Source organism: Pochonia chlamydosporia, chromosome 4 (assembly GCF_001653235.2).
Source record: "Pochonia chlamydosporia 170 chromosome 4, whole genome shotgun sequence".
Taxonomy (NCBI): Eukaryota; Fungi; Ascomycota; class Sordariomycetes; order Hypocreales; family Clavicipitaceae; genus Pochonia; species Pochonia chlamydosporia.
In genome coordinates this window covers 1,729,605-1,744,651 of record NC_035793.1, presented here as the reverse complement: position 1 = coordinate 1,744,651, position 15,047 = coordinate 1,729,605, and the positions used below count along the sequence as shown (strand labels likewise).

The window sequence follows — 15,047 nt, the reverse complement described above, 5'->3', positions numbered from 1 at the left end:
TTGCTGCACATCCAGTTGACCCATGCACACCATCTCTCGAATGCGCGAGTTGATGCAACGACGGAGCAGCTTATCAGCCCTGTCGTTCCCTTATCTAGTACTGCTTCAACCATGTGGTATGTGTCTGTGTCAATGTATCTTGTACTGTAGCTTACATGCAAAAGAGTCAAGACACAATCAGAGCATGTTGTGGTGGAAAGGGCATGGACAACGGGAAAGATGATACACAATCTGCCAAAGAACAGACCAAGCAGGGAGTGACTATCAGAGCAAAAAGCTCATCTCGTCAACATCGTGTTGGAGACAAAACTCGACACAGTTGAGGAGGGAGGAGGCTCAAGACGCACGAGGACCCCACCCTGTCGAAGCATTCGCCATGCCATGCCATGCCATGCCATGCACTTGGCACAAAGTCCCCAAAGTCGACGTGGCCAAGCTTGCGTGGGGTACGCCAATGGTGGTTTTGTTTTGGACCACCCGTCATGATGAATGTCACTACTCTGCATTGTTTTATGAGCAGGCGTCTGTGTGATGCTTTCACATGAGCAACCCAAGCATTTGAAGCAACTGTGCTAATGTCGGCCAAACCTGAAACCGCGGGATGCTGATGAGCAAGGGAGACGTCAAATGCATGATATTATCCTCGGGGAGCACTCCGTCGGTTTCCAAAGCCACGCTTCAGACAGAGAATGTGATACACAATCAAAATCATTGCATGACGGCATCTTTCATCGATGACTCGCCCCTGGGCGTCAAAGTGTCCAGAGCCAACCCTGACACTAGCATTGGTTGTGCTGTGGGCAAACGTCGCAAGCAGTTGACAAGCACAGGGGAGCTGTCTGGTCCTCTTCTACCCATTGTACCCAAGCTCCAGGCTCGGAAGCCACATCTGCGCGATTAGGCTTTGATGGAAAAGAAGATGGAAGAATGAAAAAATTTTCCCCCTTCCTTCGGCGTCAAACTAATTGCGCGTGGGTTCTTGTCTTGCATCATTTTTTGAGCTTCGTCGCATTCTTACTGGCGGAGAGACGAAATGTGCTGCGAGGCTCCGAAGAGTGGACGAGGCATCAGGACAATCTCGGAAGGTGACGGCTGCATGTGCACATAGTCGGAGCATTGATGCCCAACATGAAAAGGTGATCCATAATGGTGCATCGTGGGCTATGATTGCCTGCGCGCGGGTAATGAGCAAACCAGGCCAGTATGACATTTGATTCTGTTGGCTAAATGCAAATCAACAAAGTGGCCACTGGGCTCGTGAGGGCAAATGGAACAGGGAGAGTGTGATTGCAAGGAGAGCCAGACCTTTCTTGTGGGCGCTTGCTGGTGTTGTGAAGGTGCCACTCAGGATGGTCAGCTTTCATCGAAAAAGCCATGATGTTTGTCAAGAAATTACCGGTTGACTGGACTATATGTTGAGATGTCTAGTCTGCTTTGACATTACAGTATAAGATGGGACGAGGTCGCAGTCCCCGGTCTTTGACGGAGAGTGCAAGAGAAAGAAGTGCCCTGGTAGGACGCAGCATCTGAAGCAGTCACGACCAGTTGGCATTTGTGCGTGTCCTATCATCCAGTCATCGCTCAATCATCCCATCCCTCCTGCCCACCCGTGCTGATAATTATTATTATATATCAAACCAGTTGACGGATTTTGCATACCCGCTTCCAATTTCCAGCACATTCTCTGCCTTGTCCATTTCAATCTGATTTCAATTTCAGAGTCCCTCGACCTTCCTCGGCTCCCCTGTCTGACGGACCAGTTTATCTGCACAGATGTCTGATTCGATTGACCCTAATTAAGACCTTGGTACCTGACAAGCCTCGTGGGACTTGGGCTGCAGTTGCATAATTGGGACTTGGCTGAGACCATTGCCTCGGATGGTCTGAAACACAAACAAATCATCCTATGGGGAGTCATAGTCATAGTTGTTGATCCCAACTGACACTAGGTTACTCCATCCCATACCCAGCCTTCATTTCGGACCCAGAACCCTGGTTTACATTCGAAGCGCATACACACTCCATACGTGTGTTTCTATCTCTGGGGGCTGCTGACCCTGTCAATTTTTATCCTCTGCATCTGTCGTGGACCTGATTCGAAAGAGTATGGCCTGCTGCTCAGCTGAAAGATGAGCCACGACTGACAAACTTGTACGGAGTATTGCACCGGCAAACCTGTCTGGCCAGTTGTGCATGAAACTCAACGCCATTCATTCACCTGTCAGACAAAATACCCGGCACATACATGTCCTTTTACGGAGCACGCAAGACCAGGATCAACTAATCAGAGGAAGAACAAAAGAAAAGAGAGCCAAAAAAAGAGAACAAGGGCGGCTGGCATTTACTTGCAGGGACCAGACTTGACCTCCTCATACCAGGGGCCTTCCATCACCACCCATCGGATCCATCAGCTGCAAGTACGCACTTCTGGTCAAGCTCACACAGCTGCAGGAGAACCTTGACTGGACCAGCTTGAGGAGCACGGACAAGCGGCGGGCCGCAGATCGCTCTCGCAATTTTGCAATTTTGCATTTTTTTAATGCTGCCCCGTGCAGTTTGGGTTTTATTACCACGTACTTATTATAGGCTCGACACCAGCTTATGAGTCGAGAAGGAGTCGAGCACAGCTCAAGCTTGAGACCTGCACAGGACCAGAACCTGGAACAACCCAGACATTCAATCCAAGTCAAAGTCGGGAGTACCGAGTGCTCTCATAATATACGACTTGACGGCAGAGTACTGTACTGCACAGTACTGCACAGTACTGCACGAGACATATTATAGTCTGGTTCCCATCCAGTCTGACCTTCTCACTTGCTCTCCAGATCCTGTCCTTGTCCTGTCTGGTCTGGTTCTGGTCCGTCCATGAACAGACTTGTCTGCCAATCGCAGCGTTTCTGACACTCCTCCCTCTGACTCTCAGCCTGCCACGCTTCTTTCTCTTTCTCTCCTTCTCTTTCATTTCTCATTCCCTCCTGTCACCAGGCTTTCTGTTTCTACTTGTGACAGTCTGACCTTTGAGTCTCTGCCACGGCTACTACTCAACAGCTTGCCACGAGGTGTCCAGGGGATTTGACTCGCGCCTCGAGGACGAACCGCTACAAACCTGCTGCGTCCGCATCTGAACATGATACCCAACACCACCAGGATTTCTTCTTCTCCGTGTTGGAGGTTTCTCCTTTGGGTGCTGACACCTTGACTCGAATCGCTGCGAGTGCCATTGAACTGACGACTACTTGGCACCGAACTGATACCGGCCCTGTTACCGCTCTGCTGACAGTTGCGCCTGGTATTGATACTTGACCGAACAAACCAGACATTGAACAGACGTTTGACCCGGCGCGAGCTCACTGCACCAAGGGCGAACTCTGTGAACACCGTACCTGACGGTGAAGTGGGCTTTTTTTTCTGACGCATATATTCACTGCTGCATCTCTGGGCTGTACGTCGATTTTGGGCAATTCCTATCTATATCCCTCTGTGCATTTTCACGGCGCCGTATCTTCCCGCTCGCCTGGCAGCACTTGACCCTCAGATCAGAAGCGGCGCAAGAGAGGCATCAAATCAACCAGACTTCGACCACCACCAAAGCTAGCGACTTTCTGTCGGCCCTCTCTCCTGCCCTGCCCTTGTCTTGCAACTGCCCCAGCTGCAGAAGCAAGAGCAGCCAGCCGGCGTTTGCTGACCCTCTCCTTCCTTCACTATACTTGACATCCCGCTCGAACCCCACAAACCTGCAGTCGAACGCCTCTGATAGGATCGCTGCACTGCGGACTGGTTATCACGCCAGCCCAAATACGTTGTTTCTCCAAAACTGGTGGCGGTTGAAAAAAAAAACGACAAATCCATCCACCAGCTTCAAACATATCGTTTGTACGCACTTATACGTTATATTACTAGCTAGCCGAGACAATGGTTCTAAACAATGACCCTCGGCGTCGACCAGTGACACCAAGTCTCAAGCTCTCCCGAGATCACCTTCACATCGATCGCTCATCGGAAACTGCGGGCCCAACGTCACCGCCAGAAACCCCCACCGGGTCGCCACAAATGGTCCGTAAGCCACAACACCCGGCGTCCTTCTACCGCTACTCTCGTCCATTGGCACAGGACCCAAATATCAAGCCAGTGGGCAATGGGCATCAATTCAGTTATCAAAGAGTACTTGGACCAGAGCAATTGAGTCCCAGGTCCTCGTCGTCAGATGAGTCAGATGAAGAGGGCGAGACAGAGGACGAGTCTGATGACGATTCGCTTGTGTCCGATGTTGCGCAGCCGCAGAGCGTAGCCAATTCATCTACTGCAGATGCATCTGATGATATGACTTCTGAATCGGATGACGATGATGATGTCGACGATGGGGACGACGAAGATGACGGCATGGGGGAAAACGAAGATGATGACGACGACGGAGACGGAGAAGAACAGTTGGACTTGGGAATTGGCGCACGACCTCACATTCAATTATCATCTGAGCCCAGATCAGCTACCGTATCAGTTGCCGACTCCGAGGCAGAAGACGCACCAGACCCACAACCTCAAGTGGTTCTCATCTCTACAACTGCTACTCTCATTGGTGATTTTGTAATTGAAGACATCGACCCTATGGATAGTGGCTGTGAAGGGCTCGAGGTTCTGTTTCCCACGGAAATCGAGTCTAACCGAAGCCGATCCAGATCTCGCCACAAAGAATTTCATAAGGGCATGGTGCGAGATTTCAAAAACCTCAATTGTAGCAATGAGACTTCGGATAACGAAGGAGGACCGGAAGCAGATGCCATGGTTGATAATGAGTTGCTCTTTCACAAGAGGCAAAAGGAGATACGGCGAATCAGAAGGGTTAGCATGTCGAGCAGCTTCGGAAAGCGAACGCATAGCGAGCTCAGCGAATCGGACGACTCAGACACTGGAGGTCTGGATGTCAATGACGTCGGGTCGAGTGCTCGAAGAATGCGTAAACGACTTCATCGAGGCAGCCTGCTTTTCCAAGATCCGCCTGCTCCACGAATCGACGAGCTCGACGAACCGGACTCCAGCGAAGACGAATATGACGCTGCGGATCCGTTTGCTCGGGAGCTGCCGTATTGGACAATGGAGATTATGGAAATGGACTCGTCGTCGTCATGATGCACGAGGGGTTAAACCCTATCCCTGCGAAACCATGATGACATGATGGGTGAAACGAAATTGATGATGGACGAAGTTATGATACATTGGACGATCTGTTTGAACGAAGATGAGCGCCTCCGTTACATGTAAGATAGCTCGGATATGTGTCTTGAACACATTGTGGCTGTCGATGCGAATATGTGTAGCACTGGAAGGAGTTTGAGCACAATTAGAACCATGATGATGACATGGCCCAAGCTGGCATCTTTGTTGGCGGTGGCCTCACATCAGGTAGGTGCTTCTGTCAAGTTGTCTGCGACTGTTGTCGAACTTGCGGGATTATTCGTTTTTTTGCGTCGAATATAGTCGTGGGCAACTTGAGGAGAAGATCGGATCTGATGTAGTGCGAAGGAACTGACCAAGGGAAACAAGCGCATCCAAGCCCATCTTTGAAGCAGACTTATAGACCACATAGACCGATTTGAATTTATCATTTTCTTGCACAAGCTCTCTCCGCCGGTGTAACTCGACTGTTGAAGGATAATTATGTGTCTCCCATCATGATTCTGGGTAGCATTACATCTGTTTACCTACCTACCCACCTAGTGTTGGAGTGATTCAAGACAAGGTATATCACAAACTTTCCCCAAAACTTTCCGTATCTGAGCAGACGATCCTGTCTTCGTACAATCGTGTAACAGTCAACTCCACCTTTGGTATTGCAGCCATTTCAGGACCAGGTCCACACATATGTGTCAACACTCAGCAGGACATCTTCAGTGGCATGTTGGTGGCTTGTCGGCGTTTCGTAGCCATGATTCTTTGTCTAAAAAGGGCGCCCAGACCGGTTCCTGGGCTTCAGCTATTGAGTCAGTCGATGGCTGAATGGGACGAGGTGGCTGCTCTGCTCTCTGAGGTAAGTGCAGGTGACCCGATGGGGATTTCGTAAACAACCACAACAGGCGTCAGTTCGTAAAGATATGAAGTACAATGGAGTCGGAATCAAGCTTGGAGAAACCGTCAATATGTACAACGTTTATCCAACGGTTACCCAAACTCGGCATCGATCCGGCATTCATGGCGGTAAAGGCGGGGGAAGAGAGATCGCTCAATATCCATTGTCTCCAACAACCACGTACCTGACTCAAGCGAATTAACATCGTCACTCTCAGACAAGGAACACACCACACTCGCATCGCCTGTTTTCAACCCATTACCTAACCGATGCCCACATGACCAATGGCCCCCGTGGTCATTTTTGACCAAATCTCGTCTTGCTCGTGTTTTTTCACTGGCCCTGTGGCATCCATATTCGCCCCAGAAGTCCACAAGGGTAGCGCCGGCTTTGGACCGCCACGAAGCACTCAAGTGGCACTAGGAGCAGGGCTATTGGGGACCTGTGGCCGCCTTTGACAACGGTCCGGCCGGGAGGGGTGTTTCGGAGGTAGTTCCTCTAAAGTTGATTCCGCCAGCGGAGCCGTCCGCACCCAACTCCCGGACGTGGAGGCCGCACAATCAATAGAGGACGAGTTGCCTGCCTCAGATGGGGGACGGGGGGAGGAGGCATTGTTGTGCGACTCGACAAAAAATATGACCTGGATCATGTGTCCATTGCTGACGGTAGCGCAAATGTGAGGTCATACGACATTATGCATTGTTGTCGTTTAGAAGGAAAATGGAAGGTTGGACAATGACGTCGATGCAGAGGAAAATCGGCTGTCTCCGAACGGGGGAGCGATGGGCTAATTTGGTGGACGGGATCCGGAAGGCCCTTGTCTGGATGGAGGAATGACAGGCGGCGGCGCGGTCGGAGATGGGTTCCAGAAGCTTGGGGAAATTAGGAAGGTCTACGATCTGTAAATGATGAAGAAGGCGGAGAAAGATCCGCGTAAACTGTTTGGGGAATGATGCGTGAGCTTAGTATATGAATGGGCTTGAATTAGGTTGTCGCGTTGTGTCTTCTGTCAGGTTATTTATGGGCTGTTCCTGAGATTGGTCGTGGCGGGAAGGAGCGATGTGCCGTGCTGCCATTTTGGCCGATCATGGCTTCGAATGAGAAGGAGCGATTAATGGAGTTGGGAAACCGTATTTATGATTGTTAAATTCTCATTGCGGAGTACTTCACTCTCGACTTTAGGTTTCATCAGGACCACTGCTCAAGTCAGGTCTCCGATCAATTTCTCGGCGGTTACATCCCCATCTCGGAGCGCCGAAGACGTGAACTGGCCTCACCTCCGGATATGGTGCTGCCATCGCCAAAAGTTCATGCATCCATGTCCTTATATAACGACGGCAGTGATTGAACCAGGACAGGACACTGGGACGCATTTTCTTTTTGTTGGCCCTGACCAAGACCCATGCACTCTTTTCCTGTCGTCTCCAGCACTCTCATCAAATCATTTTGACGAGTTTCTGCGTGTTGTGCCCCGCGGGTCCGAAGGCCGACTGAAGCCATTCATTTTTTTTCAAGCTTTGCCGTTAAGTGACATTCCGCCGTTGATGGGCGTTTTGCTCTCCCTCTGGTCCAGCACCACAAACCCTGGCCGCTAGCCACGATCTTCTCGTCTACCTGCACTTAGGAGTATAGCTTGTCAATTCTAGCCTCATCATCTGCCCACGGACTCGACTCGGCGTCCATTCCAATACTTTGTCTCCATCCGCATCCCCCCCTCTTTTGCTTTTCTTGTTTGCTCGCTGTCTTGTAAGCCAAGGGTGCATGTTGTTTCGGAATCTGTTATTTAAATTGCTCCCTCCCATTTTTTAAGACTCTGTTCCTCCTCCTTCCTTTTTAAAGCCCCCTTATCTTTGTTTCCCTGGTATTTAAACGCCAGTCTTATCGGTTGATTCTAGACCCCACGTCATCACAGATTTTAGAGCTTTCTCTGCCCCTCTAAAATCTCAATCTCCAACACAACCGCGAAAAAAAAAAAAATCCATTGAATTGTCAAGACATTCCCACAATGAATACCGACATTGTTCAGAGCCGCTTCCTCTCCAACCCGCAGGACCTTGGTGTCGTTGCGGTTGGCTTCTCCAAGGGTCAGGTATGTCATGCCGAATGTTCCGACTTTTTTTGTTGCCGATTCCTTGCAGCAATTGATGCATCACACCAGACCAGTTTAACCTGGTTTGGCGGTTGGTGTCGATCCTGCATCATTTCGCTGCCCCTCCAACTGCCCCTCCATCTCTTTGCTGTGATCCTGTTCCTGCATTGTCACAACGATTTGATTTGCAGTCGATTATCCCGCGCTGCCTGACAAATTTATGAGAGCCACAGCTAATGCGTCATGTCCTCTACAGCCTAAAGCTGGCGTTGATGCCGGCCCTGAAGCTCTCATCGAGTCCGGCCTCCTCACCCAGATCAGCGATGAGCTCGGTTACAAGCTGCATGGTGACATGACGGTCCGAAAGTACGAGGAGCTGATGCCTGCGTCCGACCCCGACCACCGTGGCATGAAGAACCCTCTCACCACCTCGGCTGTCAATCGCAAGATCTCGCAGCAGGTCTACGAGCATGCCAAGGAGGGACGTCTGGTCCTCACACTTGGCGGTGACCACAGCGTCGCCATTGGCACCGTCACTGGCAGCGCCAAGGCAGTTCGCGAGCGTCTGAACCGCGAGATTGCTCTCATTTGGGTTGATGCACACGCTGACATCAACCGTCCTGAGGACAGTGACAGCGGTAACATTCACGGCATGCCTGTTGCTTTTGCCTCTGGTTTGGCCAAGGATGACAAGGAGGAGTACTTTGGCTGGATCAAGGATGACATGCTGCTTAATGTTAAGAAGCTTGTCTACATTGGTCTCCGTGATGTTGATAAGGCTGAGAAGAAGATTCTTCGCGACAACGGCATCAAGGCCTTTAGCATGTTCGATGTTGATCGGTAAGCACTTGACCACCCCCTGTTGGCGATATCCAGGAATTCAAAATATTGACTGGTGAACCAGTTATGGCATTGGCCGTGTTGTCGAGATGGCGCTGGCGTACATTGGCGCCGATACTCCTATCCATCTGTCCTTCGATGTCGATGCCCTGGATCCTATGTGGGCTCCCAGCACTGGCACTCCTGTTCGTGGCGGTCTGACTCTCCGTGAAGGTGACTACATTTGCGAAGCTGTGCACCAGACTGGCTCCCTGGTCGCCATTGACCTCGTTGAAGTCAACCCCAGCTTAGCAGCGACCGAGGCCGGTGCGCAGGAGACTGTTAGAGCTGGCTGCTCCCTGGTGCGCTGCGCCTTGGGTGAGACTCTGCTGTAGCGGTGCTGTACGGGTAATTGGGGGAATATGCTGCTTTTTCTGCTGGCCATGCGAAAAGAAGGCATAGACGATAGATTTATACCATTTAGTTGAGACATGACACGAGACGATGACGGCGCAGGTTTGCAAAAGGCAGTTACGGTAGTGTATTGTATTGAGTTGTACATAAAGTAGTTGAGCAATGGATTTCGGAAAGTTTGGAACTTGGTGAAGCAATTGAGTGACTTTGGATGTGTGCCAGCCTGCTAGGGCCTGCTTGTATCGAGCTCAAGGTCAAGTGCTGGTTTGGTCCAGTTGTCAGGGATGCGCTGGCGGTGAGCCGATTCGCCCCACTGGACTGGACCGGAGCTGTTGGGTCCAAATGCCCAGCCAATCTGGCGGGTGGACATCGAAGTGGTTCGCGGCCCAAGTTTCCGTGTTTCCCGCCCGCTGCTGCATTGACTAAGACATTGATGTCTGGTCGGTTGGGCAGGAGAGAGTTGCAGCATAAGGGACCTGGCATGAATGAAAAGTTTAATATCCGTAGACATGTGAAATATCTCTTTGATGCCGGCTGGCTGAGAATAATGGGCTCGTGCTCTTGCGTGAACGTCGTGAGCGTGCTAGTGTTTGAGATTCTTTGTTTCCAATTTAGATAATCGCCCACGGTTTCTATACTTGTATGTCTGGTGTTTATACCGCCGTCTACGCTCAATAAGGCGTCACCGCCAGGTGTAACAGGTGCCAGCCCTTGCCATACGCATAGGCCGTGGGCTAGGCGAAGGCATTGCGTTCCCCCCCCCACGCCCAGAAATGATGCCTCTAGACTTGACGGGAACCGTTGTCGGAGGCACTTGGGACAATTTAGTCGGGTCAACAGTATGGAGTAAACACCCAGCCATCCCAAAGTGTAAACAATGGCACAGAGCGAGCACACACCCCGTATGCACCGGCACTCTCACAAAGGCCACCGGCGTCACCGGCGTCACCACTTCACCCAATGGCAAGCCACTTGAGAACCAAAGGCAAAAAGAGAACACACCCGCCGCATGGAAGCGAACCACCAGGAACCATCGCTGTGACCCCCCGAAGCGGAGAATTTGACTCCAAAGGTGCATGCGCATTTGTTGGCCTGCAAATCGGCGTCATTCTGCTTGCTTTCCTGGTGGGGAGAGAAGGCCGCTGGGCTTTTGGGCTCAGAGCTACCTTGTCCATGTCCGTGTCCGTGTCGGATCAAATGGATGTTGAAGCTTCTGACCATGACCCAGCAGAGCAAGCAGAGAGAAGAAAACTCGACACAACAGTCCTGCCCAGCGAGAGCATTTTAGGCCTGGCTGCCGCATATCACTTCCTTGCGTATTACTTGTTCGTTCTCCATCTTACTCTGTCGTGTCTTGACGTGGCAGCAATAGGCTGGGTTTATTGGGGCCTCTTGGGCATTTCTGTGGGTTGGTTTGGCTTGTGGCCCCCATTGATTGCTGCTTGCTGTCTGGTGCTCGAGTGGTGAGTCCATGTCCGGTACGGCCCGCGTCCGAGCTTTGGAAGCTGCCAGGCGTCTATATATTTTCTCGGGAGGCGTCTTTTTGTTCCTTGGACTTGTTTAGTCTGGGAGGTGATTGACCATTTTGGGCGAATAGTAACGACGAGGTGTCATTTCAAGGAGGAATTGCCGAGAGTTTTTTGTCCCTTCGCAAACCGAGTCACATCGCAACACCACAACACCCATCATCACCATGAAGATGGCCGCGTCGACAAGGAGCGGCAGCACCATGGTGTATCAGCGCAGGTCGACCAGTCAGATACGCACGTATAATTGGCCGCCGCTCCAGCTCAATATCTGGATATTCGTCATGCTCCTGTCGTCAGCTAGTATAGTCGGCGTGTTCTCATCCTTTGTCCAAATGCAGATGCAACTGGACTTACCTGTACCCTGGTAAGCACCTCTATTCACTGTTGTGCTTCTCATCACTGACACTTAACAGGTACTTTCCGTACTTTATCACCGTTGGCGCCATCGCCATCCTGTTCATGGGCTTCATGTTCTGGCTCATTGCAAATCGGCGACTATTACCGGCCATCGTCATGATTGGCGCGTTCATGCTCTTCGTCTTGTGGCTCGTCGGGCTGGTCGTCGTGTCGGTGCAGCTCTTTGGGCCGAGCGGTTCTATACAGGGCACTTGTAACTTGCAGGTGTTTAATAGGAATCCGCATGGCCTGACGCAGGAGACGCTGGCGTGGATGCAGCAGAAAAATATATGTGAGTTTGGCGTGTGTTTTTGCTTTTTCGTTGCTTTGGTAGTGGCTAATGGGATGTTTAGGTCAATGTTGGCAGTTTGTGTTTGCAATGGCACTGACAGGGATTATTTTCTTGGTTTGGGTCATGATCATGGCGTATCAGGTTTTTGTCAATTCATGACACCGGTGACGTGGTCTATGTTGGTTTTCGATGGCTCCTGGTATATTTTTTTTTGTCTTTTTTGGGAGGCTATTTTGGCGTACAATGCTGGCGATGAGGGCAAATGATTTGCGGGATTCAACCTTCGTTTGTGTCTTCTCTTTTGTATACATGGGTGTATGAGTAATGGAAACGACTTGGTGGGATCATGCTGGGTATGGGAATCAATTGGAGATTGGTGTTTATGGGACAAATTTGACCAGATGGCTTATACAGCCTGTATTTTATTTACAATGCTCGTGATGAGCTGATATAACAGAAAGTACATGCCCCTGTCTAACATAAGGACAGCTGGGGTTGTGTCATTTACTTTGGCTACCAGATGCATTCAATATTGTCACTTGTTTACATGCTTGCACACTGCACAGGTGACAGGCTTTGCAGATTCAACGTGCCTCACTTACGCCTCAGTAATAATACATGGAGGTATTGCTGTTTCAATGCGTACGATAGCTGGTGTCTGTGAAAGGCTTCACGAGGCACCACCTGTCCAGTACGTGACTTGTTCGAACACAGTGGCTGTGTTCGTCCTTTTTGGTGGTGCCGAACACACGATTTCGCTCTCAGCCGCACAAGCAAGATCTCAGCTGTGGCTATTGCTTGGAGCTCTAGACTTTGAATGAGATTGATCCTTGCTCAGCTGCGTGCAATGAAGTACATCGTCTAGCGCATTGTGGGCCAACCGCCAAAGAGCTCATGAGCTTGGCTGCGATACCCAGCTTGAGAAATCTTGGGAGGCCACCCGTCAAGAGAAGTTGAGTGGCTTGTGCCCCTCATTCCTGGCCACCAGGCCCAGACCCTCACCTCCCGCAACAGCCACCAGGGTTTACTCCATAGTTGTCCCTGGATCAGTGATGTTCAGACGGGAGCCCTGACGATCACGCCGGATTTGGGCAGATGAGATATTCTCGAATACCAGCACGGGAGACTTTTATGAATGGACATTGAACTTTAGGGAACATTGAACTGAGAAACTCGCATACCTAGGTGGTCTGGTGATGATCAATGAGCGCAAAGGACCAGCGATGAGCTCATCCAAGCACCACTTGGCGTGGCTGACTTCATTGGATGAAGGCGGAATACTATGTGCACAAATGTATCGTAGCATCATGGTTCATATCGGGAATATCAGCAGCTTGTTGGGACAAACACTGATCGCCGGATCCCATGCACAACACGTCCATCAGAAGACCTAGCTGGCTCCTAACGGCTCTCATTGCTGGGAAGCCCACGAAACAGCAACACGTAAGATTCGTACGGGCGCACATGGAGCGTTGGCTGCCTCACCTCGCTCTCATCCAACAAACAGCTCGTGGTGCCATTCGGAAACACCCATCTAGAGGGCCTCATGTGCCAGGACGCATTGAGCAACCAATGGCCCTCGACCCATCCCTAGCAATTCCCATCGTTTTCAAAAAATCGCACAAAGGGCTGTTGGCATGACGTACTCTCGAGTCTGGTCTGGACCCCGGAACATCCCCCCCACCAAAAGCTACCTAGCGGGAGATTTCTGCACTTGTCTAGCTGAACATGGTTTGCAGGTGCCGTGGATCACAAAATGGACCCTTAGCTCGGCTGCAATGGTGTCACTCGACGGATGTGTGTACACATGTATGGATGTATCAGTCGACCAGACCATTCCTAGACTGGACGCCCAGCGCGGTGGCCGAGATTAACTGAGGGGAAGATGGGAAATGGACGAAAGAGGAGGAGGGGAGAAGGCGGGACGTCCGAATGAGGCGTTGAGTGTGGATGGGAATGAGAGGTATAAGTTGCAGAGGTCCCTCAGCTGTTTTACTCTCTCTTTTTCTTTGTAGTACATTATCCTGACGCCATACAACTTACATCAGTGCTCCTTTTACACTACAATTTACATAATGGATTTCCTCAAGAAGGCCGTCGACTCTGCCAAGAAGGCTGGTAGCAGCAGTAACAACAACCAGCAGCAGCAGCAGCAGCAGCAGCAAGGTGGTGACAACCAGAACCAGAACCAGCAGGGAGGTGAACAGAAGCAGGACTACGGTGACAAAGGTAAGTATTATTGCCATGAGGCTAGATGGCGCCGTGATATTTGGCAGGCTGCATCTGGTTCCCCAACTACAGACCATTCAAACACTGGGTATTTGAGCAACTACTGACTGGTAGCGTTTAGCTTTCGGCTTCCTCTCCAAAAAGGCCGGTTTGAAACTCAGCTCCGATCAACAGGAGAAGGTTACCGACGGTGCCCGCGGTGCTTACGAGAAGTTCTCTGGGTATGTGACTCCCCATGACATCTCGGTTGAGAGTTGAGTACTGATGATTTTTGATGTGCAGCAAGAAAGTCGATCCCAAGTATTCTAATTAAGTTGTCATGATTGAGATACCCGCCCTTTGAAAGGGAATATAAGCTGCGAGTGGGATTTGATGGATGATCTACGAATGGGTCCTCGGGATATGTTTTTCTACGTGAACATTATTCTGAAGAGGGATTGGCATTGTAGCGATGCTAATACCACTTCAGTACCCGTTTGCTAGATACGGATAGTATGATGTATCGACTGGGTGGACTATGTGTTGTGTCTTTTTCTCGACGGTATTGTGACCGTATTGCCGTGCGAAGCTTGTAAACTGATGTGGGAATTGTTGAAACGAGAACACCATCCATTTGGCCAATTCGCATATGATTTAGTTGCAGAGTATATTGGCCAATAGCCAATTGCCCGGTAACGCATTATGCTTCATTGTGTTTCACACCATTGCGCTACTTTGCCCGAGCAAGAGTACTTTGACATCCCGATGTAGCGGAATGCGCCATGTGCATGTCCAACACGGCATGGACCGTCTGAGATATCAGATAAATAGTTTCATCAACTTAAATGTCTACCATTCGTAATTTTACATGAGTGTAATATACACAATTGGTTGCAGTGCAAGGGAAAAAGCTGAGATAATGCCAGTGGTGAAGAGTGAGGTGAGTTGGGAACCGGATATTTATTCTGCCAAAGTATCAGTCCATAGTTCAGTCTCACAGTCAACGCTCAAGTTGTTAAATCTTACTTCTGGGCGCCGATAACCGCGCGTCATTCTCTTTGTTGTCCTCCCGAGCATCATCCAGAAGCTTGTCAATGCCCCTTTCCTTGAGAGCAACCTGAAGCAATATTCTTTGTTAATCACGGTAACCCTGTCCAATTGCTGCTGCTAGCAACTCACACCAAGGCACTTTTGATATTGTTTAAATAAGTCCGCACACTCCTTGTTGTCTTTTTC

General features: G+C 50.4%; 7 protein-coding genes across 7 annotated transcripts; 6 read left to right on the top strand and 1 right to left on the bottom strand.

Moving 5' to 3' along the window:
• Positions 1-601: 601 nt before the first annotated feature.
• Positions 602-901, top strand: VFPPC_16019 (hypothetical protein; the record flags this gene model as incomplete). The annotated part of the gene is made up of 1 exon (XM_018293772.1): positions 602-901. One exon carries the CDS (start codon positions 602-604, stop codon positions 899-901), a length of 300 nt encoding a protein of 99 aa, XP_018143487.1.
• Positions 902-961: 60 nt separating this feature from the next.
• VFPPC_16018 (hypothetical protein) lies at positions 962-1,210 on the bottom strand (the record flags this gene model as incomplete). The annotated part of the gene is made up of 1 exon (XM_018293771.1): positions 962-1,210. One exon carries the CDS (start codon positions 1,208-1,210, stop codon positions 962-964), a length of 249 nt encoding a protein of 82 aa, XP_018143486.1.
• Positions 1,211-3,912: 2,702 nt separating this feature from the next.
• VFPPC_07959 (hypothetical protein) lies at positions 3,913-5,127 on the top strand (the record flags this gene model as incomplete). Its single annotated transcript, XM_018286742.1, has 1 exon — positions 3,913-5,127. The coding sequence occupies one exon, from the start codon at positions 3,913-3,915 to the stop codon at positions 5,125-5,127; it is 1,215 nt and encodes a 404-aa protein (XP_018143485.1).
• Positions 5,128-5,669: 542 nt separating this feature from the next.
• VFPPC_17865 (hypothetical protein) lies at positions 5,670-6,058 on the top strand (the record flags this gene model as incomplete). Its single annotated transcript, XM_022429540.1, has 2 exons — positions 5,670-5,682; positions 5,724-6,058. The coding sequence occupies 2 exons, from the start codon at positions 5,670-5,672 to the stop codon at positions 6,056-6,058; spliced, it is 348 nt and encodes a 115-aa protein (XP_022285406.1).
• A 2,011-nt stretch (positions 6,059-8,069) lies between these two features.
• Positions 8,070-9,367, top strand: VFPPC_17866 (arginase; the record flags this gene model as incomplete). Its single annotated transcript, XM_022429541.1, has 3 exons — positions 8,070-8,153; positions 8,410-8,993; positions 9,058-9,367. The coding sequence occupies 3 exons, from the start codon at positions 8,070-8,072 to the stop codon at positions 9,365-9,367; spliced, it is 978 nt and encodes a 325-aa protein (XP_022285405.1).
• A 979-nt stretch (positions 9,368-10,346) lies between these two features.
• VFPPC_17867 (hypothetical protein) lies at positions 10,347-10,853 on the top strand (the record flags this gene model as incomplete). Its single annotated transcript, XM_022429542.1, has 1 exon — positions 10,347-10,853. The coding sequence occupies one exon, from the start codon at positions 10,347-10,349 to the stop codon at positions 10,851-10,853; it is 507 nt and encodes a 168-aa protein (XP_022285404.1).
• A 2,825-nt stretch (positions 10,854-13,678) lies between these two features.
• Positions 13,679-14,145, top strand: VFPPC_07957 (hypothetical protein; the record flags this gene model as incomplete). The annotated part of the gene is made up of 3 exons (XM_018286740.1): positions 13,679-13,832; positions 13,954-14,053; positions 14,115-14,145. 3 exons carry the CDS (start codon positions 13,679-13,681, stop codon positions 14,143-14,145), a joined length of 285 nt encoding a protein of 94 aa, XP_018143482.1.
• Between the last annotated feature and the right edge of the window lie 902 nt (positions 14,146-15,047).